Source organism: Lampetra planeri, chromosome 8 (assembly GCF_965212315.1).
Source record: "Lampetra planeri chromosome 8, kcLamPlan1.2.h2, whole genome shotgun sequence".
Classification (NCBI taxonomy): Eukaryota; Metazoa; Chordata; class Hyperoartia; order Petromyzontiformes; family Petromyzontidae; genus Lampetra; species Lampetra planeri.
In genome coordinates this window covers 5888517-5913986 of record NC_136114.1, presented here as the reverse complement: position 1 = coordinate 5913986, position 25470 = coordinate 5888517, and the positions used below count along the sequence as shown (strand labels likewise).

General features: G+C 43.2%; 2 protein-coding genes across 4 annotated transcripts in view; one reads left to right on the top strand and one right to left on the bottom strand.

The window, feature by feature from the left end:
* Nucleotides 1-341, top strand: part of STK33 (serine/threonine kinase 33) — a 103680-nt gene extending 103339 nt beyond the window's left edge. For both annotated transcript variants that reach the window (XM_078596775.1, XM_078596776.1), the window contains exon 14: nucleotides 24-341. The gene's annotated coding sequence lies outside the window, so the exon portion shown is untranslated. The remainder of the gene's footprint in view (nucleotides 1-23) is intronic.
* Nucleotides 342-6654: 6313 nt separating this feature from the next.
* Nucleotides 6655-25470, bottom strand: part of ARHGEF39 (Rho guanine nucleotide exchange factor 39) — a 160155-nt gene continuing 141339 nt past the window's right edge. For both annotated transcript variants that reach the window (XM_078596774.1, XM_078596773.1), the window contains exons 12-13: nucleotides 14013-14095; nucleotides 6655-8827 (exon numbers count right to left, since the gene is read on the bottom strand). In XM_078596774.1, coding sequence (XP_078452900.1) covers nucleotides 8761-8827; nucleotides 14013-14095 — 150 coding nt within the window. In that variant the 3' untranslated portion in view covers nucleotides 6655-8760. The remainder of the gene's footprint in view (nucleotides 8828-14012; nucleotides 14096-25470) is intronic.

Genomic DNA, 25470 nt, shown 5'->3' with positions numbered 1-25470 from the left:
TTATCAAATGACTATGCGTATAGATATATTCACAATTGCCCCTGATGTTAAATTAAAAACTAAGTGTGTTTTGGATAAAAAAAATATATATTGAAAGCAGCGGCAAAAACAATTCTACCTTGTTACAAAAATATATACTTCCGAAGTGATTAACGGTGCCTCATTCTGCTTAAATGTAACAAGTTTAAAGTAGCATATTCTATTCTAAATAGCATTCTAGACACTCTTCATGTTATACTGTAGAGGGGGCGAAAAAACCCGTTTCAAAAACATGTTCTTTTCGTGAAAGCTTTGTTATTCGGGTGTGGTGCTTCTTGCAATAAACGAATGGACTGTTTTTTTACATTGTGACTTTTGTGCACGCATTTTTAGTTTTTTTTACTTATGCACTTTAGCAAAAGATAGTTGTGTTCGTAAGGAATGGTTACAAAGGAACCCATCTACCCACGTACGTGTCCAGTGGCTGCTTCGCAAGGAAACCACTTGTAAAGTGTGGGACAATTTCCATGAGACGTTGAAATTATTTTCAAGTAGATATTAAACATGCTTGAGTTATATTCAATAAAGGTTTAATTAAACCAAACCTTTTTTGTGCCTGTCTCATTTCCTTTACAATTTAAAAATAAATTGTTTCTGAATGTAAAAATTATCACATTTTTTTTTTACATTTATATAATGATTGTACATATCGAAATGGAATTCTAACATTGTTAGAAGAGCGGGGGGGGGACCTATTACGGATGAAATTCCAAAATTGATAAAGTAAAATTTTTAATTGAAACAACAAGTCATTTCACACAAAAAAAAATCCAACCGGTTTTTAAACATTGCCTTTAGATTTGAATGCTAAAAGGATCATCCTGTTGGTATGGCAAAATTAATTAAACATTTAAAATCAATTATTATTCATCATTTGTATTAGGTACAACTCAAAGTCACCCAAAACAGAAAAGGTTATATTCTTGTAAAAAAAAGTCTTGTGCTGATAATCACAGATTATAATTGCACTGAACACACCAGTATATATAATGTTGGATGATATATTTTTAATAAGGGCATATGTGTCTTACACAAATCCTTTAGGACCGAGTAACAGAGTATTTGAATAAACCCAGCGATATTTCTACCACAATGTGGTTAGAACGGTACGACAGTCATTATTGGCATCTAACCCTAAATATGTCCTGTAAATGCACCTAAATAAGTATTCACTTTTTGCGAGATCTTGTTCGTGACATTAAAAGTAGCCATTATCCCCAGGGCCTGATTTAATAGAATGTTGCCTGCTCCTTCACTGTCAGAGTTAATAGCATTTGATTTCCTCATACATTAGCCCTTTTCACAGAGCCCATGCCACAATGTGCCACTTTGAAGTAAGACCTTATCGTGCCCAATGAGTGCTGTATAATTTCCACACTGGACATCAATTAACACCACCTGTTTTGTCAGGGTCTAACGGGTGGAAAAACCGTGCAACTTTCACCGATATGCGAACCTTAATTTCCATTCTGAAAAATTCGAACCTTTTTTTGGTATCACTTTACCCATTAGTTGTTTTGCCTTTTCACGAGGGTGGCAATATAAACTGCGATTATCAATTAATGGCCGCGTAGGGACAGAGGAGAAGCCGTGCCTTGTGCCAATACAGCGTGAGTTTTTAATGAGAAGCACCGCAATTATTTCGATTCGTGGTTTTATGTTTTTCTTCCAGACACCACCACACCGCTTGCTGAGTTGTGTGCGCTCAGTGCTCACGTAGGACCAGACTTTGACACGTGCCTTTTGTCTCTGCGTGGGAGAGCACAACCCGCATCAGATTCTCCCTCTGGTGCCACTTACCGGCGAGTTACAGAATTGAATATAAACCGGTTTGAAGTGTATTGACAGGATTTTAAAAATTAATGTTTCTGCAAAAAAAAAAAGAAGCCTGCACCGATGACAGGATTGCACCGAGAAAAGTAACGGGCTCAAACAAATAACGCGTTCACTTAATGAGAGCTTAACGCAGACTGCAATTCGCGTCGCGCTGAATTTTCTTGCGTTTGGTCATCTTCTGTGCGGGAATAAATAAATACATTTCATCAAAGCGAACGCGGTGCGTGCATTGCACGCTGTGCAGTTCCTGTGGCTACTCTCGTTTCAGTCAGTTGACGATTCAACCGCATTAGAGATTGGGCACATTCTGTCTAAATTACTTCAGATAGCTGTTTTTCATCCATTTCAAATACAAACTCTCACAGATTGTATTGTTTCCCGTTTAATATAGATCTTTATACTCTGTAATTTAACCACCGACACACACATTGTTGGGATTAAATAGGATATTATATACCTTGTGTTTTTATATTGGTAGTGTGCATTACGTTTGTCGTGTACATTAACTATATTAATAAAACGTACCTTCTGCAACTTGAGGATATGGTAAAAATGTAATCCTTGTTTGCCACGAGGCAGGTTAAGGTTTTAAACACATTTAAAATGGGAATATCCATTACTGATTTGCAACAGCTCTTTTGAAGCCAATCTGTTATACTTTCTAGGCAAACATTTTTCTAATCTTTTACCAGACCTCATTGCCTGTTGAGGGCCGCATACAAATAACCATGAATGCATTGGAAAATAATCGATATGAATAATAATATATTACATTGATGCACCATGCGACTGGATGAATCATATAAATACACATTAAAATATTTTTAAAAAAATGAAGGATGTATTAAGAGTGAACCAGGGGCGTAACATTTCATAATCTCTTTAATAATAAATTAAGAAGATCCACAACGGTTCAGACAGCGACCTTTTGCCCCGAGCGTTTGATGAAAAGACAAACAGCCGGTTGTTTTGAAAGTGTGCCTCTTCGCGCAACACTTTCAGCTGTGGCCGGGCGTTTTGATCGCCAGGTACCCTTTGGTTCAAACAGAAGGGGCCGCAGCCTTTGTAGAGAGTGAGCCCTCACCCAGAGCCGCTTCCACGCACGGGCGACTTTGGTGCCTGTTACACACACACGACCCATCTTACCAACAGACGCCTCCACCACCACAACCCCCCCACCTCCTCCTCCTCCCGTTCTTGCAAAGGTCACACCTCTGCGCCATACACCCAGGATGCACATTTAACAAGATATTATGAAAGCCGGCGCTGGACATTTGACCCCCCCAGGGCTGTTATAAAAGGCAGGCGAGCGGAGGATTGTACCTCCCCTGCCGAAGCTTGGCAAAGAAGGGCAGCCTTACCCCGCAGTCTCAGCCTTTTACTCACGTCACTTTGAAAATGCTTCGGGCCGAGCGTTAAAGTGTAACGTTCGCGCAGAATGGCATGTGAATTGTGAAGGCTCTCTCGCTTTATTTAATTTTTGCGCGTTGTTTTTGCCCCGGCGTCTACGACAGGTTTTCAGTTAAGTTGCTGCTAGCGGCGCTCCGGGTTTGAGAGGGACGTGCTAGGTAGGATTCACTATCGCCGTTTAGATGACATCGCGAGGCTGAGACGGGCGTTATGGTGGATGGAGAGACGCCGCTTCGAGATGCGCACGAAATTCGCAAGGTGTGAAAATCATCACGTTGAAAATGATTAAATTAAATTCAATGGCCGGTGTTTTTTTTATTTAAACGAAGAGTAGCTTTTTTTTGAAAAACATAAATGATATTTTGACGAGCTAGAAACATTTTACTTGCTTATTATCGCGACCTGAATTTTTTAAGTATACAATCAGCTAATATTTCAGGTAAACATAATTGCACACAGTTAAAAGCCAGATATTGTGGCTGCTGGAAAAGTATTTCCAGCCTGTTTGATTTAAGTAGAATTATATATACACATTACATATCTTACACTTTATATTTCATTTAAATTGACAGTACAATTTAAATCATTTTGCAATGAAAATGTAAAACTGTCAACTGGTACAAGTTACAATAAAATAATGCTTAAACATCGATGGCAAGTAACAGAAAAATATGTTTGTAATTGTCTGTGGCAAGAACTCTCGTAAAATGCACTATATCGTAAGACAAATTCGCATAAATGTGCTCCCACTAATACTATATAACTAATGCTAATCGGAGGCATACAAACGCAATATAATTATGAGCATTCAAAATGAGAAGTAAAGTGCATTTTTAGCACATTAGATTGCTCTGCCATAGAAAAACGGGCATTTTAATGTGTGCACTGCTAAATGTATGCAGTTTCATATTAAGTGTTAAATTTATCGCAGACAGATGATTCTTTGCCAACATGAAAATGTAGAAGTCGGCACGAAGCACGTTAAATACTTCACAGCAATTTGAGTTTAAATTAATTACTTGCGTTTTGAAATCCCGGCTTCTTAACCCTTTTTCACGTAACATTACTTCCACAACGCCGGCGTGCATTTAAAATGGACACGCTATTAACATTTACTTGTTTTGCCCTCGTTTAAACGAGATTCTCATGATCCTCTTTAGAACGTTGAACAGACGACTGGGAAAGACTCCTCCGCCTGCGAACGCACGATAGGGGAGACCAACAATCCACTTCAAAAATACACCGTTTTAACGCAACATTTTTTGTTTCCCACCACTGCGATCCCGCTCGTGCTACCGGCGTCGTGTCCTGAACTCTCACAAGAGCGGTGCGGCAACCCTTGGCGTGAGAGCGGCCCACGAAGTGGCTGTCACAGCTGAGGTCCCCCCTAAAGCGACCTCTGGCCCACGTAGCAGCGGGCAGACCTTTCTCACGCACTCTCCACAGGAGAGCAATGTTGATCGCATGACAGCCAAAACAATATTTTATTTCTCACAGCTGGAATTAACATAATCGAGCGCTAAAAACATAAATTTTAATATTTTGCGCAGTCATCCGTGACCGAGTTGAATCCAACAACTCGTTCCACTTGAAAACCCCAGCTTCATCAGTTGGCTGCCTGGGTCTCAGCAGTGCAAGCTCAACGCCGTCACCTCCGTTGCACCTGGACACCCTCCATCTCACTACTTTCAGACGACGCTCGGATGACTTAATTGCCGGCATTTATTTTTCAAACATTTCCAAATACTCGTAAAATATTTTGTTCGTTTACACATGTTGAACTTATTTCGCACCGTACGTAGCCAACCGTGCTAATCGCAGGTGTGTGCGAAAGACTGAGCCACAAGACAAATGTTATTTTACAAAGGCCCTGTTTGGCATGATTGTGCAATGGCCACAGAAAATACAAATTGGACAAAGACAAGGAGGGAACACTTGAACTCCGCCGAGATAGGTCATAAACCTACGTGCCATATTACACTCTACTGGCACATGTCCTGCACCGCGAGTCACACACACACACGATCTCAGCGACATCCATCATTGCGATCCTTCTTGTAGTGGCACATGTGGGTTCGTGACTCTAGAGCAGTGCTCGCTGTGTGTGCTCTAATGTCTAACAGTGGGTTTAAGACCTGCACACCTTTTGTATCTGCAAACTCCATGGCATGCGTTACACAGCCATTATTTAGGTAAATTTGTTTTTCCAACTTACTACTATTAATGTGAGAAATTATCTCACAGTAGAGATGGATATTTTTTTCAATATTTCTCAAAGTAACAATAGGGCAGGTATGACATTTTTGTGGAATAATAAGCTCAAGTCCACTGCAAGTCCTGAACAAGCGGTGGCAATTCCATATTCCTCAGCCAAGTAATGCGATGTACAATACATCTTTATAAACACATCATCATCAGTCGTGATATTCCCACTTCTGCATGACAGAGGCAGGGGGGTTTGAAAACCCCAAAAATTGCACCATTTTAAATTTTGATTTAAAGCTTTCGTGACTGCAGGGATTCATATTCTTGGTTCTTTCGGTAAAGTCACGTAGAAGGAAAATAATTATTTCTGCACCATTGTTTCAACTGCCGCGTCCGGAGGTAGAACCAGCAATATCCGGATAGCCAGTCCGGTGTGCTAACCAATACCCCACCACAGCTCATACACAAACACACAGTGCACTCGAAAAATGACGAAACAACCCAAATTCAAAAACGTTTGCGCAGAACCTGACTGTGATGAAATCGAAAATGCAAAATTAAATTCCGTAAACATGCAAGGGGCCGCCCCCCCGTCAGAGCACACGGTGTTGTACAGTGGTGTTCCGCCCGTGCGGCAGTGATGCCTTCAATGCTGCTCCTTCAGAAGCGGGGGTGGGGGGGGGCACATTAAAATCTGGACGGCCATTAATCCGACACGTGACGCCAAGAGATGGTGACAAATGGGAGGCTGCCACGGAAGAAGGATGTGAACTCTGTGGAATTGGCGTAATTGGTGGCACTGTAAGAGAAAGTGCATTTTTTTCCCGCCTCGAATCCCAAAACTCTGCGTCTGATGTTGTTTTGCAGGCGTCTGGAACGTCTTGACAAATGTTGCCGAGGATCACCACCGGAAAAAGGGGCTGTGGCCACAGATGAATCCGAAAATATCTGCACTCGCAAAAAATCTTCTGGTAAAAAGCCGTCACAACTTGACGGCATACAAAGAGACGTACGTCATTAGTGAAATTGCAAGCACTTGTTATTTTTATAATATGTAGGGAAAAATGTAACTAAGGATGTGGATTTTACAGATATCCAACAGTTTTCTGAATGGCTCTCAATGAATTGAATTGCAATATTGAAACACACTGTTTCCACGGCCCGGACAATTATTTTTATATTTTATTTACATGTTAAAACAGTTTTTGACAGGCTGCAAAGAGCATACATCTGTTAAAATCAAAACACGTCTTTGTCACGCGGATGGTCTGCGTCATATTTCCCAAGAACACTGCACAAGGAATTGACAGATAAGTGAATTACCCTATGCATGAGTGTAATTTTTAAAACACGTTCTAGTTTAACACCGTATGACAATATATCTTTTGTAAATTAACGACTGCATACCATGCTTAATCTGTTTTAAAACTGAAATCTCACATGCAATATAAATCAATAGTTGAATTTGACTGGCAGATTTATCATATTTCACCTAATGGCTGAAAAACATACCGAAGGATATTTTTTTCAATCTTCATTTTAACCTTATACAATACAAATAACTGGAAAAGCATTAATGTTGGCGTCTAAATGTAAAAGCTGTGGTCAAAACATTTTTAAAACAGCACAAAGGACGGACTTATTTTCAACCTCCCTGTTTACGAGCAGCTGGAATGCCTACGCAGCCTAATTTATTGTCCTTCCCCCCCACTAAGCACGGTCGGTTACGTATGGTGCAAAAGAAGTTCAACATACAATACGAAGAGTACCACTCGGGCAGTTGCGACGAGGTCTGGTGGTTCAGTTCTTGGGAGCTGGCAATCTCTTGCTCACACCACTCCTGACGGAAGGGCCTCTTGACGCGAAGGAGGCTCCAGGGAGAACCTCTACGCAGGGCATTAGGCCGGTCTACTCTTCCACGCTGAATACACGTCTTGGAAGTCGGTGGCAGTACCCGCGCTTTAGGCCGCCGCGTGCGAGCCAGCCTATCGATTAACTGTGGAGTACACATTTATACAGCTGGCCGGACAGGGGCAGAGTGGGGTGGGGGTGGCATTCAATAAACTTGTCCCAGAGTTTCAACTAAGGCGCACTGGGCGGATCGAACCCGGCCACCTCTCGTTTTGAAATTCCAGTGAGCGACCCATTTACACCTCGGCAGCGTCAAATAAAGCTGGCCAGTAGTGCTTGCATGGAATTACTTGTCTGACGTCACGCGGGAGAAGTTAAACGTAAAGGCACCGGTTGACATCGATTCTTAACCTCACAAGGCATGCATCGAATCGCGAGTGTTGTAATCGATATTTGTTATCGTAGATGTCGTTCGCAATGGGTTTCTGTGACCCGCCTCCTGCTGCAAGTAGCCATTGTATTCACGGCAACGTTAAAAAAAGCAGCGATTGTTGAATCTAACGGCGACCCTGAATCGCGACTACCCATCGAATCAACGGGGATGGGGGGGGGAGGGGTTCATTACACCCACGTCAAACGCCATGTGACAATCCCTTCATTACAATTAAAACCGCTTCCCAAACGAAAAGTACCTTAAGCAAATGATGAATGAAGATGAATAAAAACAGACCCTCCATAACCATAATTCTCCCTTATATATTAAAAAAAATCTCAACGGGCTTGTACCTGGTTGCATGAGGGACAATTAATAGCATTGCATTCTCACACATAGCAAAAACCTTCATGTTCAAGGTGAGGATATTGTTTAACAAAAAAATATACAAGTGTGTGAGCACGCATATATTTCAAATTGTTACTTCAAAAAAAACATCGCGACCACACGACCACACGTGACAACGAATGCGTCGTCCGAGCTGCGTGAATTGATCCTTATGGCGGTACACCGGGGTACCAAATGATACAAACTGGCCGAGGCAATTAAATATGTTATTTCTGGGACACTATTTTTTCCCAGGGATGTACTTGACTCCGCGACTGGGGTACCAATCAATCCGAAATCAGTGCCACTCCGCGATGTCGAAACGCAGCGAGGACGATTGCGCCGAAACCCTGAACGCTCGTACGCACCGTGGTGGTGCATCGTGTACAGCTCGTCGAGATGAGTCGATTGCCGCATCGCCGACCATCAACAGACTAATGACTGCATCACGGACATTGTGCGAGAGCCGGGGTACCGCCATAAGGTTCAAACATCATCTCCCGGCTGTGTGTGCTGTGTCGGACCACAAAGTGAGCAGTGCACCCCTCCCCACTGCTGCACGTTGGGCGGCTTAGAAGCCCGGCGCTTGGAGGCCAACCTCACAGGATGGTGCAGATGCCCTCGCTGTCAGCAGCAGAGAGACTTCTCACATCATCGTCTCCAGCCCTGGCAGGGGACACATATACAACACGCGTTTGTTCGTGATGTGCCAACATTGGGACTAATGTATCATCATCATCTTCTTTCATCGTCGTCGTCGTCATCGTCATTATAAAAGCACCATGTATTACTGCTGTGTTTGTCGCACAAACCTGACGCCCTAAGATTGAGAACAGCGCAAGAGATTTGAAACGCACCATAGTGCTGTCATGGAAAACGAAATAAAGTCAGGTGACGCGATGGTTGGAGCGCTTGACTATCAGCCAGAAGGTTCATAAGTTCAAAACCCAGATGAAGGTTGCAATTCTGGTGCAAGGGCTGACTCACACTTCTATAGAGTCGATAAAATTAGCACGGCTTTGTGGGAAGTCAAGTGGATGATAGGACTGGTCAGAGTGTGTTATCTGCTGAGATCTTCTGTAAGTAGACATTAAAGATGAGTTGGCATCATCCACTTGAGTGGAAAGTGTACTTAAATCATGGCCCAATGACAGATTTATTTTAAAAAAGATTACCACCAATTAAGTTGAATCAAATAATAAAACCCACCCCTACAACACTGCAGTTACCCAACTTACTATTTACTTATTCTTGGTTCTTGCGGTAAAGTCACGTAGATAGAAGAAATAAAAGTATATAAAATTAAAATAAAAACTACGACGTTACTCTTACTCGCAAACTAAAAATCCCGCTAATTTAGGTTCCTGGCAAAAAAAGGATATGGGCCTAACATGTATTTTGTTATTTTAAGGAATCGCAAATAGTCGATTCTTCACACACACACGTGCAATTTGATCCACGTTTCGCGAGCGTAATCATCGATTACGATGGATGAATTGACGCATCGCTACACCCCAAACAGATTCAGGAGATGCGTCATGTTCTGGTCACACAATCTGTCATTACCCACAAAATAATAAGAATGTATCAACAAGACAGATGCGCAAGCTTGGGAACAGGGTAGGAAAAAAAGCATTTACAAGTGTGGGGGAGGGGATTATATTTAGGAAATAAAATAAATAAATGTTGCACCGCATGACCATTGTTTTTTTTCCCCCTGTACAGCTCAACGCTCAATGATTAAAGCAAAACCCGCGTACGATCCCACTTGAGGAACTGGCAGAAGACACGCAGCACGTAAATAATTAAACGCAATGAATATATGTGCAAGAGCGTTGCGGGAGGTGTACAGCGCCTTAGAATTCCGTGACGTCAAAGGTCTGTGAACATTTTATATTTGAGCAAATCTAACATGACCCCGATGCATTGTTTTTTTCTCTCTCTCTCTTTAATTTCATATTCTTGCCTTCCTATCCATGTGTACTTTGTACCGCGGCAGTGAACACGATTGTAAATAGCTTCATAAGCAATTCATTGCAAAGGTTATCTTAGGAAACCATTTTCAACAGTTTGCATGACGTTTGCAGCATCATCAATGCTGTAATTCGGGATAATATTCATCTTATTAATACTTCATCCCCCCCCCCCACATACCCCCACATAATTTTATTCTGGTTGTGATACCAGCATTATCAGACAAAATATCCATCCCCGATATTCCAGTGTAGTCTATTGCCCTGGACAACAGCCAATGGGAAGTGTGAACGTGTTTATCACAGAGCTCAGATGCCTTCAGTGAACTTCTGTTCCACGCAGCAGAGGGCAGCACTTTCCCACCCGCTCTGCATGTGACACTAACTTACCCAAATTAAGCGCAGAACCGAATTAAATGTGATAGGTTACCTTTTGTGTGCAGTCATTAGTCTCGAAAGACCTGTTCTTCACCTGAGGACGGCTGCTTGCGTTGTGGCCGAAACGTTGTGAGAATTATTTTATTATGTTATATTTATTTTATTATTTCCATTCTACGTGACTTTACTGAAAGAACCAAGAAGATGAACAGGCCAAAACCATCAACTCACTGCACTTCAGAATCCAATTTTCTTCCAGGACCTCAGCCGTGTCAGCTGAGTACTCTGAGCCACTCTGCCAACTCACGGTTGTCAATACTTTTTTAAAACCATAAATAGAGCCCATTGAGAGAAACCAGGAGAACCTGATTTGAAGCATTCAATGGGACAATCAGCACGATCTATCCACTACTGGCCTCCCCAAGCTATTGCCATCCCTCGTGGTTTTGGGATGCAATGGTCCATCCAACAGCTGCAATCAAAATTATTCGATGAAGTTACTGGATGACATATTTCCACGCAAATCCCTACGGCTACCGATACATGCTTAATTCTATTCTTGTATCATCCAAAACCAACCTCTCAACACGGGTGACGTTGGCTGGAGTTGAAGTGTCAACTGACCTATCACTTACGTCATCATCACAAACATGCACTTCTCTAATGCAGCCATTCTACCAATTTGTAAATATATCATTTACACAGTTGGCAAATGTATTACTGGATACATTTCACTAAGTTTTACACCATTAAAGACACCAAAGGGGTAACAGCTCGCTGTTCTTCTAATGTGCAGTTGTGCAAAGGTGCCACCATCTTTGATGCCACATCTGTCATCTCGTGGCAGCAAGTGGAATAAAATAATGCGCACTATGACATTCCAACTATCCATCGGTGTCAGCTTCGGGGATTGATGTTCCCCGAGCTGAGCTGGGTCCACTCGTCGATGTCATTCCAGCATGTTCATCTTCGACAGGTTTCGCGCCCCGTGTATTGTGAAATGTTTTCCGAAAACACATTGACAATGGTGACAGAAGAATGTCAAAGTCCCGATACTTTCTGAACCCCCCCCCACCTCATTCGGTAAGAGCACTCGCCCCAACATTTTAACCACCTCGAAAAGAGATGTAATTCCGTCAAGTGGCACTGTGGGTACGGAGTTTCTTTCACTCGCATTAGGAAGGCTTCACATTTAAAATGCCAGTCAAGGGTAGACTTAGCCCGTCGTCCCTCCGTGGTCAATAAAAAAAAAGTACCATCTTTGCAAAAAATGAACACTTGTTTCTGTAATTGTAGAATTTCCACCACTGGTTTAGAGCCACCAACAGTGATGAGCACTGCCACCCACTCGTTTGAAGAGGCTTTCCAAGGTTGTTAAGAAGAAAAAAACACATTTGTCCGTTTAGTTTGAAATGCATTTTTCAGATGGCTACACTTAATTGATTCCATCATAAATTTTAAATCAGTGAGCGTAAAAAAAAGAAGTCAATAAATAACTAAAACTGCTGACATTTTTTATTTTTTTAAATCAATAAACTGTACCAATCAATGCAGCATTAACCCTGCAGATATTTGGCCATCTAAGGGTGCTTGGTTATGAGTATAATAGTCACCACAACAAACCGTCATAGCCTCTCCAAGACAAGTTTCTTGTCAGTTCACGTTGGATATATTGGTGAACAAGCCACCTTGTTTTTAAGCCACGAACAGAACAAATTCCTTTGGATAAAAAAAAATGTACAGTGTGAAATTAACAAACAAGCGTCTGTGCTTTAAAAAAAATGATTCGTGAAAATATCCTTTGAGAAAGCTATCAGGGATATGAAAACTGTGAATACGGTAATCCGTGAAGAGAAGGTGGTTTATACCACATTGAGACAACACACAATGAATAATTTAAAAAAATAAAAAAACAGAGGCTTCAAAGTTAACCCACAATTGCTCGCACCTCGCGCACGCTTAAGAATGAAACAACACGGGCGAGGACAAACACAACAAAAGCAAAGTCTTCCCTGTCTGCGCCATCATCCCCTGCGCGTCACGTGGCACGTTGTGACCCGCGCGTGCATCCACAGGGAACGATCTTCCTGCAACTTTAAACCCACCTGATTGTCATGCACCCGCGCGCCGCTAAAGAACGTGCTCTGAACTGTAAAACAGCCACTTTAATTAAAATTTAACACAAAATTAAACCCTGAAATGGGGGGGGGGGGGGGCGGAAGTAAACTGCTCTCCCCCTCCTCCCCCCTTAATTAGCTTCTGGGTTCTCATTGGTGGAGACACCTGGCTGCAGTGGCACCCAGTGGGTTATTTATTTTGCTTAATTACTGACATTGCTGCGCGCTCGAGCACCACGCGCGCGGCGAGACGGGGGCGTACTAATTTGAAGGGGGCTCTCGTTTGATAAGTCTCTCCCAGGGGGAGGGTAGATGTCCTACGATCGGTCAATTTTACCCAATAAACTCGCCGTGATGATAAGGCGGCAGGACAAACAAGGTCCACCCTTGTACACACAAACCCCTGCAATTGCAATATATTTAAAAGTGTCAAGATCCGTACACGGCAGCTCTTGCCTTTTTTTTTTACCTCTTCCCTTGAGCTCATTTGTGTATATATATAGTTTTATTTCCATTGTTGGGTTCAAATTGGGGCCGCTATCGACGCGGGGTCCGCCACTCCAACGTGGTCAGTCATATAAGCAACCACCTGAGTTGCTGCTACACCGCTCCGGTGTAAAGTGACCGATTTATGTAGAGAAATTGATCCTTGCCATAGTAATGTGGAATTTCCATCACTGAATTAGGACCTTTCGATTTAAAGCTTTCGTGACTGCAGGGATTCATCTTCTTGGTTTTTTTGGTAAAGTCACGTAGAAGGGAAGTAATAAAATAATAAAAATAAAACATAATAAAATAATTATCACGACGTTTCGGCCACAACGCAAGCAGCCGTCTTCAGGTGAAGAATGAGACACTGCCAAGCTAGGAGCTTATATATAAGCTGGGTTGGAGGTGGAAGAAGAGCGCCTTAACAAAAGAATGTGCATATCAAGAGGAATTTACCGAAAAAACCAAGAAGATGAATTAGGACCGTCAACGGCGACATGCACCACCCAGAACAGCATCACATTTAGACATATATATACACACTGCATTTGCTGTGTTGGTTCTGTGTCAGCACCACTTTTTGCCATCATCTTAAAAAAACACACAACCCTACAGAATCGTACATCACTTATAAATAGCCAAGCCGATACCCCAAACCTGGCGATTCAATCAGCCCTATGATGAGTCACAGCACCGCAGTTAAACTCGTCTGCCGAAGAAGCGTCATTCCTCCAGATAAAAAACGGGCTGTCCTTTAACGTCCGACTTGCCCACAATTTGATTCAGCCCAAAGCCGGCTTCTTATGCGCGTCCATCCATGCGTATGTGGAATGCACGAGGCGGAGGCATTTTCTCGATGAAAATAAAGCCCGGTAATCTGCAGCGACTGCCTACCGTGTGGGTGGCTGCACCAGCCGTGTCTTTTTTGCAGAAGTGTCCATGTTGCCGCTCACGGGATGCTCCTCGTGTCCATTTGCCTGCAAAAAAAAGGGGATAACAGCGCATCAACTCACGGCGATTTCAACAATGCCCCAAAAATAAGAAGTCGGGTTAGCGCCCGTACAAACAGCCGCGCACACCCTGAATGCAGCCAATCTAATCAGATCTCAGAAGCTAAACAGGATCTTGGCCTGGTTACTACTTCCGACAGAATGCTTGCCATCTCGGTTTCCTACCACGTGCTAAAAGTGCGAGTGACCAGCTATGAAACCTGGCACACACTGAGATTACGCAGCATTACAAAAGTCACCTCCACCCATACTGCTACTGCGGAGTCTATCATGGGTTTCTGATGGATGGGTACAAACGGTACCAACCTGGAAACCCATCACAGAATAGTTTTTTTTGGAAAAGCAGAAGGATGACAAAGCTGTTTGTTAGCGAACACTCACGACAGTTACCAGAGCCAGCAATGTGCCCACATATTTATTTTTTAACTAAATCTCAACACCACAAAAATCTATGCGCAAACTGGCCTCTTTCACACTAAAATTGTGGAATTGTCACCACTGGTTCCAGACCACAGGGAGAGTTGAATGCTGCCCTACACGGCATGGCAACTATGTACAGATCCAATGCACGAGGCACCCCGTCTGCTGGCCCCTTGCAACAGTGCCCCATGCACGTCTCGTGAATGTGTCCGCTGTAATATGAACAAAAACTGGTCAACTACATTGGTGGAGGAGGGGTAAGAGGCACATAAGTATTACCTTGTATGCAAGTAGCATTTCAAGCCGTGCAAGGATGCCCAAAAGAGATGTTAAGCCAAAGCAAGAAACTTTGAACTTTATGGTCCGTGCATGCATCTAATGCATGCATCTAATGCATGCATTAGAGTACAAACTTTTAATGCAAGACACGCATACATTTTTTACTTTGTCATAGCCGTGCACTGAATGGCCAAAAAGATCGGCAGTTCGCTGGCTTTATGTTCGCGCACGCTGTGTGCAAATTACCTTGCCGACAGAACATGTTTTAGGGACAACATTGAAATAAATGTAACCTTATTTCATCAACGAGTAATTGCAAAATAAAAATAACGTGTTCGACGCAATCTCATTAATGACAACACAATTTGTATCTTAACGAAAGGTTCATGAAATGGAATTCTTGGAAATGGCTCTTGCCCGCATTGGGTCACAGAGTAGCATTCGTATGACAGGCCACACCCGGCTGAGGCTGAAACCCATCGAAGGTTCGTCTAGTTTAAACACACACAGAGTGGGAATTATTGATCTGGAAGGAGCATTTGTCTATGGATAAAGTGTCATCCTGTTACGTGCACACGTGTTCATCTTGGTACTAACCCCAAGCTCAGTGGTGCTGTTGCGGTGCAACGGTTAGCAAACAGGATTGACGATCCAGAGGTCGCCGCTGGTTCCATCTCCTAACGTCACAGTTAAAGCAATGGGGCAAGAGTTTTTTTTTTTTTGTCCATCATCGCACTGCCTCTGTCCACCCAGCAGTGAACCAGTGGGCAAGGTCGAGTGTGGTGGAGTAAATTGTGGGTAGGCCACATCTTCCAAGACACCTGGGCCAGCTTGAAAGAATAGGTAATGATATCCTCTCGAGCAGTGGTTCTTAACCTGGGTTCGATCGAACCCCAGGGGTTCGGTGAGTCAGTCTCAGGGGTCCGGCGGAGGTTAAGACACACACCTGACTCATATGATTGTGCACCAGTAAAACATATACCTATGTTTTGAATTTGAAAAAATAATTATATTTTTCCAATTAAGAAGGGTTCTGCGAATGCGCATATGAAACTGGTGGGGTTCAGTACCTCCAAAAAGGTTAAGAACCACTGCTCTAGAGCTACCCCTCGAGCAGGCCAGGCCTCCTTCTGCCAGCAGTGGCGTGATGTGAGACATCTTCCGAGCTGCGCCTTCACCATTTCAGCGTTCGACAATCGTAATTCACCAGCAGGCGCGGAATTACGTTGCATATATGTTGTGAGCGGTGCGCTATCTTGCTTCAACTTTGCAGTTGACCAAAAGAGCCAAGACAGTGACCACGGGATACGCCGGCTCCACATGCAGCTCCTCCATCCCGACCGACCGAACGCGGCATTGTGTTTGTTCAAACAAATCCCAGGTGAAGCGAATATGTATTCAGAGCCACAGGTGTCAAGAACACATACGGACTGCGCAAGTGAACTTGTAACAGAGTGTCTGCGGCTTGGTTAACAACCTGTCCTCTCATCCCTGAAATATACAGTGACCCGGTGATAAAATTGAATATATTTGCGCTCTTGTTTTGTTTTCCTGCTGGACTCGGCTTAAGAGCGGTTGCGATATTGACTGGTGGGCCTGGGTCTCATGGCCCTTGGCATTCCTCTCTGAATTGTACCCACGTATTGGTCACATACCTGTGCTTAGTTAGGATTCCCTTCTGAGGACACAATGAATGGAAATGAATTCAAAGCATGCCCACTGTGCATGCGCATCAAAGTGATGCACTCTGGGAGATTAGTGCAATGAAAAAAAAAGCAATGAAAGGCAACACAGCACTTTCAACCTTATTTAAAATGAACTGAAGGGTTAGATGTAGAGGCAGTGATGTATACACGCGTGCTTGTGTGTGTGATTGCGGGTGCGTGTGGCGAGCTGTAGTGTAGCGGTTAGTGTGCTGTGCTATAAACCCGGTGGCCCGAGTTAAATTCACGGTCAGGGCCAACACATGTGACAATTATTTGAACCGGTCCTGGGCCTCCCCTAGGTCGACTCCACCTCAAATGAATACCTGGTACGGTGTGTAAACAACCCCAACGGAGGAGACAAAGGCAGCCAGGGGTGGTACTGGTGACCAACCCTCTCGTATGCTGTTCCGGCCTTCATAGGTCCTCACTTAAAGGCTATATGGGGGATCTTTGTCTTTGTGCGAGTAGGTAGCGGCGGTCTAGTGGTTTGTGCACACATACATTGCAATACAATCCTGGTCAGCCAGATGGAAAGTTGAATGTAAACCTGAATGTACTTCCCTTAGGTCAAATCTCCCTAAACAAATTGTCCCTGGCTCAGTGAGTAAACATCAACAGTGGGAAGACAAAGATGGCTGAGCATGGTCCTGCCCCAACCACCCCCTTGTGTGCTGGGGCTGGGCCTCGTAGAAACAAACAGCACTACACAGCAAGCAGCCTGCAAAACTAAAAGGGGCATCTGTCCACGTGCGCACATGTTTTTCACGCACTCTCGCGTTTCTCCATCCGCTTTGTCCTGCCCGCAATCCAAATTTCCCCCTACATTTTAACCAACGTTTGGGCCAAACACTGTAAAGTACTATTGATTGTGGAGATCTACCACGCGAAGTCTAACGCCGCCTGATATAAAGAACATCCATCGAGGGGATGGGGCAATTCAGTCAGCTGGTGTGCAGGTGCTTGCAGGATTATTACACTGCAGAATCACGAGCGACGGCGGCTGATTGAAGACGACTCCATTCAGCGGTAGAGTGAGCAAGGGTGATGATTATGTAAAAAAAATTAACCCGTAAAAACAAAGTTTTTCACTATAAATCCTTTATATGCGTGGCGGCTAGAGTCCTCTCATCGTCTGGCTTGAGATGGCTGCCACCTATGGGTCAGATGATTGCCTGCCACCATTAAGCAATTGGTAATTACATATAATTTTTTTTCCTAAAAAGTGTAAAATTTTGGATATTTTTTTTCACGAAAATGAATTGTCACGCACAACGAGTCTGTGTGCAAAATGTCAGCTCGATTGGATCACGGGAAGTGGGTAAAAAAACGACCGAAAGATTTGCACGGTCGTGCAGAGCACAACGGATTAGCAGTCCATCGCCTTAACCACTCGGCCACCTCGTCTCACGCACTCACACACGCAAGCACATACAACCAGAACCAGAATGAAGACTTGCACGCACATACAAACAAAGCCCCCCCCCACACACACAGTCATACCATTATTTTTTCCTAAAAAGTGTAAAATTTTGGAATTTTTTTTCACGAAAATCAATTGTCACGCACAACGAGTCTGTGTGGAAAATGTCAGCTCGATTGGATCACGGGAAGTGGGTTAAAAAACGACCGAAAGATTTGCACGGTCGTAAGCGCGCAAGCAAGTGAACTTAATATAAAGGATTTAAAAAGACATGAGCCTTAATGGCAGGGGGAAGATGCATCCCAATCGTGTACTGGGCATCCATCGTACGCCGCATTGCAAACATTCCCCAGAAGTGGCAGATAATATACTTTGTACACATTTATTTGTGAATAATAATTATAATTGCTGGCTCCACACCCCTGGTGATGGAATGGCCTCCGCCAAAGGGAGCTCGAGCGAGCCCCTCCAGAGGGCATTTGGCCTACTCTTCCATGCTGGCCAGCCATCTTGGAAAAGGTTAGCCAGTACCCACGCTTTATTTCACCACATTCTACCTTGCTGGTCGTGTGTGGTATACACATTTACACTGCTCCTGGGTGAACACAGCCAGTGGGATTGGTGGGCGTGGAGATTTAAACAATTGGCACCATTGTTTCAACCGCCCACGCCGGGAGATCAAATCAGACCGGTTAACTTCCCACTTGCAAATCCAGTGCGCCAACCAATTACACCACTACATCATCCTTTGTAAATAACGATGAGCATAATGACAGCAGAACACTTTCTCCCCCAGATGCAGATACAACGTCTAACGAGGCCACATTCATGTTTTCCAGTTGACTCGACAGCCATAAAAAACATGCTTTTTTTTCAAAGCGCAGCTGCTTAAAAACATGATCTCTACACAGCAACGATTCCAACTGTGCAGTGTCATTCTCACAAGCAACCACAGCGATTTGTATAAACACAAAAACATTTCCAAATACCAATTGTAAACATCAAATAAAATATGTTCCGACCAAGCATTTGCCACCAACTATACAAACATAACTTTCACAAGGCAACCAGTGTATCTAACGCACAACACAATGCACAGTATAACATAGTGTTATGAATAAATGGAAGAGAAAAAAACTAAATATAGTGTGCCATTACTATTAAAATGTGATAATATACAGCAGTGTGGCACATACAATGCAGTATAAATTGTGTTAATTGTGCAAAAACACAACGTAAGTAATTGCAGCCATGGATTTTGCTTGGGCTTAAATATATCATAGTTGCAAGCATCCACCACAGAAGTGCACAAAACGTGTGCTGTGTGTCCACCAACGTATAATATAAGGAAAGGGAATTTCAGAATACTTTAGCGGTGAACGCCAACACACACAAAAAAAACAATAGCGCGTGTCGGTATCGATCAAACGTGATACGTTCCTTACAACTCTGCCCCGACATAATTAACGTACTAGTGGCTGAATAAATACAAATTAAGGCCTAAGTGCCGAATTTGTCTCAGCGTATCCCTAATTAGGGCCAAATCCCGGGGCCAATAAAACATGCATGGTGTGTGGGGTTTGGTGGGGATTTTTTTTTTTACGCACACATTATTCAGGAGCTGCCTGGTCGCCGTTGCGCCGCGCGGCACAAGCCTCTTGTAATGAAGAGTCTCCCGCCCAGTGTCGCTTACCATCCATCAGCGCGTGATTATACCCCTGCTGTTTTATAAATCAACGACGGCCGGCGGACCCGGAGCCCGCCTTTCTCCGGGGCCAGCCCGTGACGATCGAGCGCGGCCCCACATCGGTGCCGGTTGCTCATTTTACGTTGGTCCGTGCTGCTGGTGGTGGTGGTGATGATGACAGCAGGGTGCCGTCTTGCGCCTCCATCTCTCTGTCTCTCCTCTGTCTCCCTTTAGCGCTCTCCTGGCACGGCTTGGCTTGCTGGGGGCCCCCGCCCCCGCTAATTGATCGGCGCGTCCAAACGAGCGCCCCCGCTTGCGCTGCTGCTGCTGCCGCCGCCGCCTTTGGTGGCAGTGAGCCCAGCGGCACTGAATCATTTCATTAGCCCGTGCTGATGTAACGGGACCTCCCCTGGGGGGTGAACGGTAGGGGTAGGATGGGGGGTGATGGGGTGATGGGGTGGAGGGGGCAGGAGGGGGGGGTGTGATCGAAAAGAAATCCACCCGCAGCCAAGAGGTGCATTGCACGCACGTCGACAAATCCACAGCCACCCCGGTGATGATGGCGAGTGGCGCGTGCGTGAGTGTCGAATGGACCTCGAATTAAGTTACCTGGTGTAGTGTGTAAACACCGGCACGAGAGAAACAAAGACGGTCGGGCGTGGCAGTGGCCACCCTACCCCCTTCGTGTGCCATGGCCAACTTCATAGGTACTCGCTGACAGCATTGTATATAGTGATTAGATATATTGTACACACACAAATTCCATGTTTAATATCACCTGCAAATACATTTGAAGGCAAATCACGGTAACAATGATTTTCCAGATCTCCCTTGCAAAGGGTATGCTCAAAGCCAGTAAAACTCTCACTGAGTTGAATGCAGGTGACCGGTGGATGCATCTACATACACACAATCTGCGTTTTGTGTGTGTATGTAAAATGTAATGTGTCGATGACATTTAATTGACTCCACTCGCAGGAGAGTTGAAACAGAGGCTGAAGATACACAACAACTATTGTTCACAACAAGCACTGCTTTACAAGCTACAAATATATTAACGTTAACTTATCATACATTTTCAGTCACTGATTCTGATGATGACAGTGGTAAAAAACTAATTCCAGCCTGCCATATGTATGTTATACATATATATAGTTAAACCAATTTGTACGCCATGACATTTCCACATGCAATTTTCCATAAGCAAACTATGATTAAAGCTAATTATTTATTGCGCGTAAAGCCTAATTAGACAATAATGGCTTTTTGGCTTTCTTGGGAAAAGTAGATTGCATATATTTAGGATAAGAGACAAACCATCTAAACAATCAAAGGGTGTCTCTGTTAGTGGTGAAATTATTCTCCCTCCAAACTTTAACGGAGATGATAACAGAGTAAGGAACAATACATTTAGCAAATATATTGTACGAACACATATCAGTGGGTAAAACATACGTTTAAACATGAAACCATGACAAAAAATAGCTGTACATTTACATTACATTTTGTATATGGGGGAGAGAAATCTGAGGAAATTAACTAAATTTTAATACTGATCAGTGCAATATAAAACGAGTGGTTTATTCATCGTGCGATACTGATGAATGTGTAATTATTCTAGAGATATAATATAATGGAAACCATGCAGTGGAAAAGAAATTGAAATTAAATCTAAATAGAAGGGTGTTTTATAAAGAGAGTTCTATTTAAAAGGTCCAAATGCTGTCAAACCAACTCCAAAGGCGCACACGGACAGGACACTGTTTTGATGTGCCATAATGTCCAAAGTTAAGCATTAATTGTCATCATCACTGTGAGAGATCCAATTTGTTTTGCAGTAATATAGAACGGATTTGTCAGTAAAGGGATTGTCAAATTTGCAATTATAAGTGTTTTTTTAAATCAACAAAAGCGAAGGCTTTCTGCGTAAACCATGAAACGTAAAAAAGCAAAGTCCTTTTCAAAAATAATTACCATGCATATGACAACCAATTAAATCACTACTATTACATTCCAAAGCCCATTTTCTGCCTATGCTTTTTTTTTGCAATGCAATAATAGCATGCAGAAGTTGAACCTATAATTACGTGCAATTGAAGAAATACATGTAAATTGCAATACATGTTTCTCAATATCCCGAACATTTCAACAGTCACCACCATCATCATCATCGTCGCTCTTGGCGTACGTAGTCTGCTTCACGCACGCACTTTGAAATGTCAGTAATCTGTGCATTATTCGCTTCCAGATCTGATGCACATAAAGGTTTGCCTTTTTAAAAAAAGTAATGCATAGTTACACATGCCCTAATCAAATTCAAGATACATTATTCTTAAATTACAAATGCATAAAGTGTGAATAGCATTGTGCAACTGCAAGCAACGCAACGATTATAATTCTTCAAAAACAGATTCGGGTACTTTTATTACCAAATAAAAAGTAAAAAAACATCACAATAACTCCAAACATATTGGTAGAAAAACCTCGATCCAAATACTCATCCGAATAAAAAAAATAAGCGCAGCATAATTTGAGATGGGTTTTCCTGTCAATTACAGATTTGAATTCTTGTTTCCCATTAGTCAAGCTAATGGGTCCCCAGAGAGAAAATATACAACAAGCCCTTCGCATACGAGAGGCTCCCAAAAGCAAATGACAGCCGTGAACATTGATGACTGTACTGTACTGATGAGTCATATTAAGAACGAAACCAGTCTGCAGTTGTGTATTTGTCCCACAATGCAGTTATGCTGAAATTGTGTGTTTTTTTTTATAATGTGTAAGGTTGAGAGCTTTGTGTATGCGGTGCACACCTTTGTGCGTGTCGTTAAATATAACAGCCTCCATCGTAAACACAGGAATAATTCGGCAGTACAGTATTAGGCACGATGAAACCACAGACAGAACTACACCGATCTCTACGCGATACGCGAAGTCATCTCTCACGACATGGTGTCATACACTTGACAGGATGTTGGTGTCTCCAGTTACTCCACCAACAATTGCTCTGTTTCATTGGTAAGCGGCATGAGTTTCCACTCAAAATATTTTACGTGACATCCGATTTTCTTTTAAGTTCATCATTTTTTGCTGAAAAGTACAAGGCGAAAAGTACTTTTAAGGGCATTATTTGATTAGCCGCTAATGATGACCAATTAAAATGCCATCATCACAAGATAGTTTTTTGGAAATTCAAGTAACGCATCACGAAAGCCATTGATCTGTGAGACAAGTTACTGTGTGAACATGCAAGTGTGGAGTATTCAGCAATAATGAAGGCCAAATCTCTTCATTTGGGAAGATATTTTTGTTCAATATACATGAACCCTCAACATCAATAATTTTAAGTGGATTTTATTTTATGTATCTGTTGGTTGTAACATTGTCGTGTAAACACTGCATGTATTATACAGAGGACTTTATGGAAAAGTTTGTATGCTGGTTATATAAGTCAGAAAAATGCATACACATATCAAGAGACAAAAAGTCAGCGACTCCCTCCACAAGAAGAGGGTGGGGAGGTGCTTGTCTTGGTTGTCCACTTTGAAACCGGTGTCTGAAATTCCACATTTCTATGGTGGGGACCAGTCTATTTGCAGGGCAACCACTGCCGATTACTCATGACCTCCGATTAGCACGGTTGGCTACGTACGGCGCAAAAGAAGTTCAACATAAATACGTACATGACGTGGTATTGATTTGATCAACCCCTCATTCGTCCGAGTGGGATTTGAACCCATACATTTACAAATGTCAGTCAAATGCTCCAACTACATCATCACCTTGACAGGTTGACAGAATAAATAATAACGGTGTTATCATGAATTAAATGCATTATTTCCATATGCAATGTACAGCTATTGTATATTTTTTTAAACCCAGGATACTATCTGGTAAGTCACACTGCATGAATCATTCAGGGTCGGTGAGAGGCTTGCTGAAAAAAGTAAAACGCTCAAAGCATTAATGCCTAAAACGATGCAAATGATTCTACATTTTCCCAAGGTAAATGTTGACCCTCTCCAATACATTTCCAGGGCATGATAATACCTTCCTAAAGAAACACTCTCTTCAGCATTACAGCATCGTGCTTAATAGAACTTCAAAACCACAGCCGTCTCCGTTGCAACAAAATGTAAATCCAGACACATCCTTTATTTGGACAATGCCCTTATCACGAGTGAAAAATAACTCAAAATTGGTGTCACACGGAGCGACTTGACGAGTACAAGATGGAAACGGTCGTGCTGCGAGCGACTGCAGGACTGACATCACAGCTGTCTCGCTCGGCAATAACACGGTTTCTAAGACGGTGAGGTGCACGAGGCAATAAGTCACTTCTGGTGCCATTAATTCTTTTGTATGAAGCGAGCGTCATGCAATTAAGCCACTCTGCGGGCACAATCGTTGGAACAACGGGTCCTGGGCTTGGCCGTGTGCCTCGCGCCACGTGCAATTCTAACCCGGCGGAAAGATAAGCCGCGGCGCAATGAAAAATGCAAACGGAGAGAAACTCGAACCCGGCTTTCCGTAACGTTGTGGGGAATATATCTGTTACGGCAAACGGCCATTGTCTGCCGGCATTAAAGACCAGCAAAACGACACACTGGCAAAGCAGAAAATCCAATTAATTTGTCATTCCCCCCCACCTCCACACATCTCCAGCGCCATGAAAAATACACGAATTAATTCAAGGATACATTCATTTATAGATACATTAACTGGCCATCTGTACACAATCAAGGTGACAATTATTATTTTATTTCATTAGTCTTATTCTAAGTCTTCTCCGTGCGCACACACATACACAATATATACGAAGACCAGCTTGTTCATATAGATTAGGGGGGCATGCATGCGCTATTAGCAAGCACCTATTGAAGGCATGCCTGGCCACCTTTGTATCCCCAGTTGCTGATTCCTAAACACTCAACTTAGTTACTCGTTTAAGGCTGTGCTTACCTAGAGTAGACCCATGGCTGGTTGGATATGCCACATGCCGCTAATGTTGTGTGCATGGCAGGGAATTGAATCCTGGGGCCCGCTATCGTCACAGCTTACTAATCATTGCACCACCACTCCCTATTGTGCTATCAAGATGAATGTTACGAGACGAAATACAATTCGGATTCCTGGCACAGCAGTGTCACCCCTCTGAGTTGGAGAATGGGCCACGGAAGAAGACGGACCACAAGTCTCCTCTTGGCCCACACAGTCGAGGGAAACACGTGTCCACCCGCTCTGCATGTGATCCGTAATGTCCATCACGTGGGCGTCAAACCAATCGTTTAATTGTCTTCAGATGTAATTGAGCCGAACTAAGCACATCTTTCCCATTTAATGTGATGATTTTGTTAGTCATAGTTTTTATAACTACGTGTAAATAGATGAAAACACACGATATCAGTGTATATTCATCCACGTGTTATACGTGAATATCCGCACACACTCAAGTTTCCCAGTGAAAATGCAAGAGAACATCTGCTTCATTTCAAATGCTGACACATCAAACGTTACTCCCAGTACTGACCAGCAAAGTGCTTGGAACTTATTTTAAAGAGTTTTTTTTTTTCTGCATATTCGAGTTTGCTTGGCAGGGTAATTCCCGCACCGGCTTGTCTGCATGCCCAAGCAAGGGCTCTAACAGCCGGTGTACAGCGCTCAACCCTCCCAAATCACTGAATTATGAACCAATTGAGGGAATCTTAGTGCAGTGTATCGTATGCCTGTAGGCAGCCCCAAGCAAACGCCACAGAGTATAAAGCATAAGCCAACACCTGCGGTAACTAGAGGCACATCTCCGAGCCCTTCCACGGCACAACACATGCAC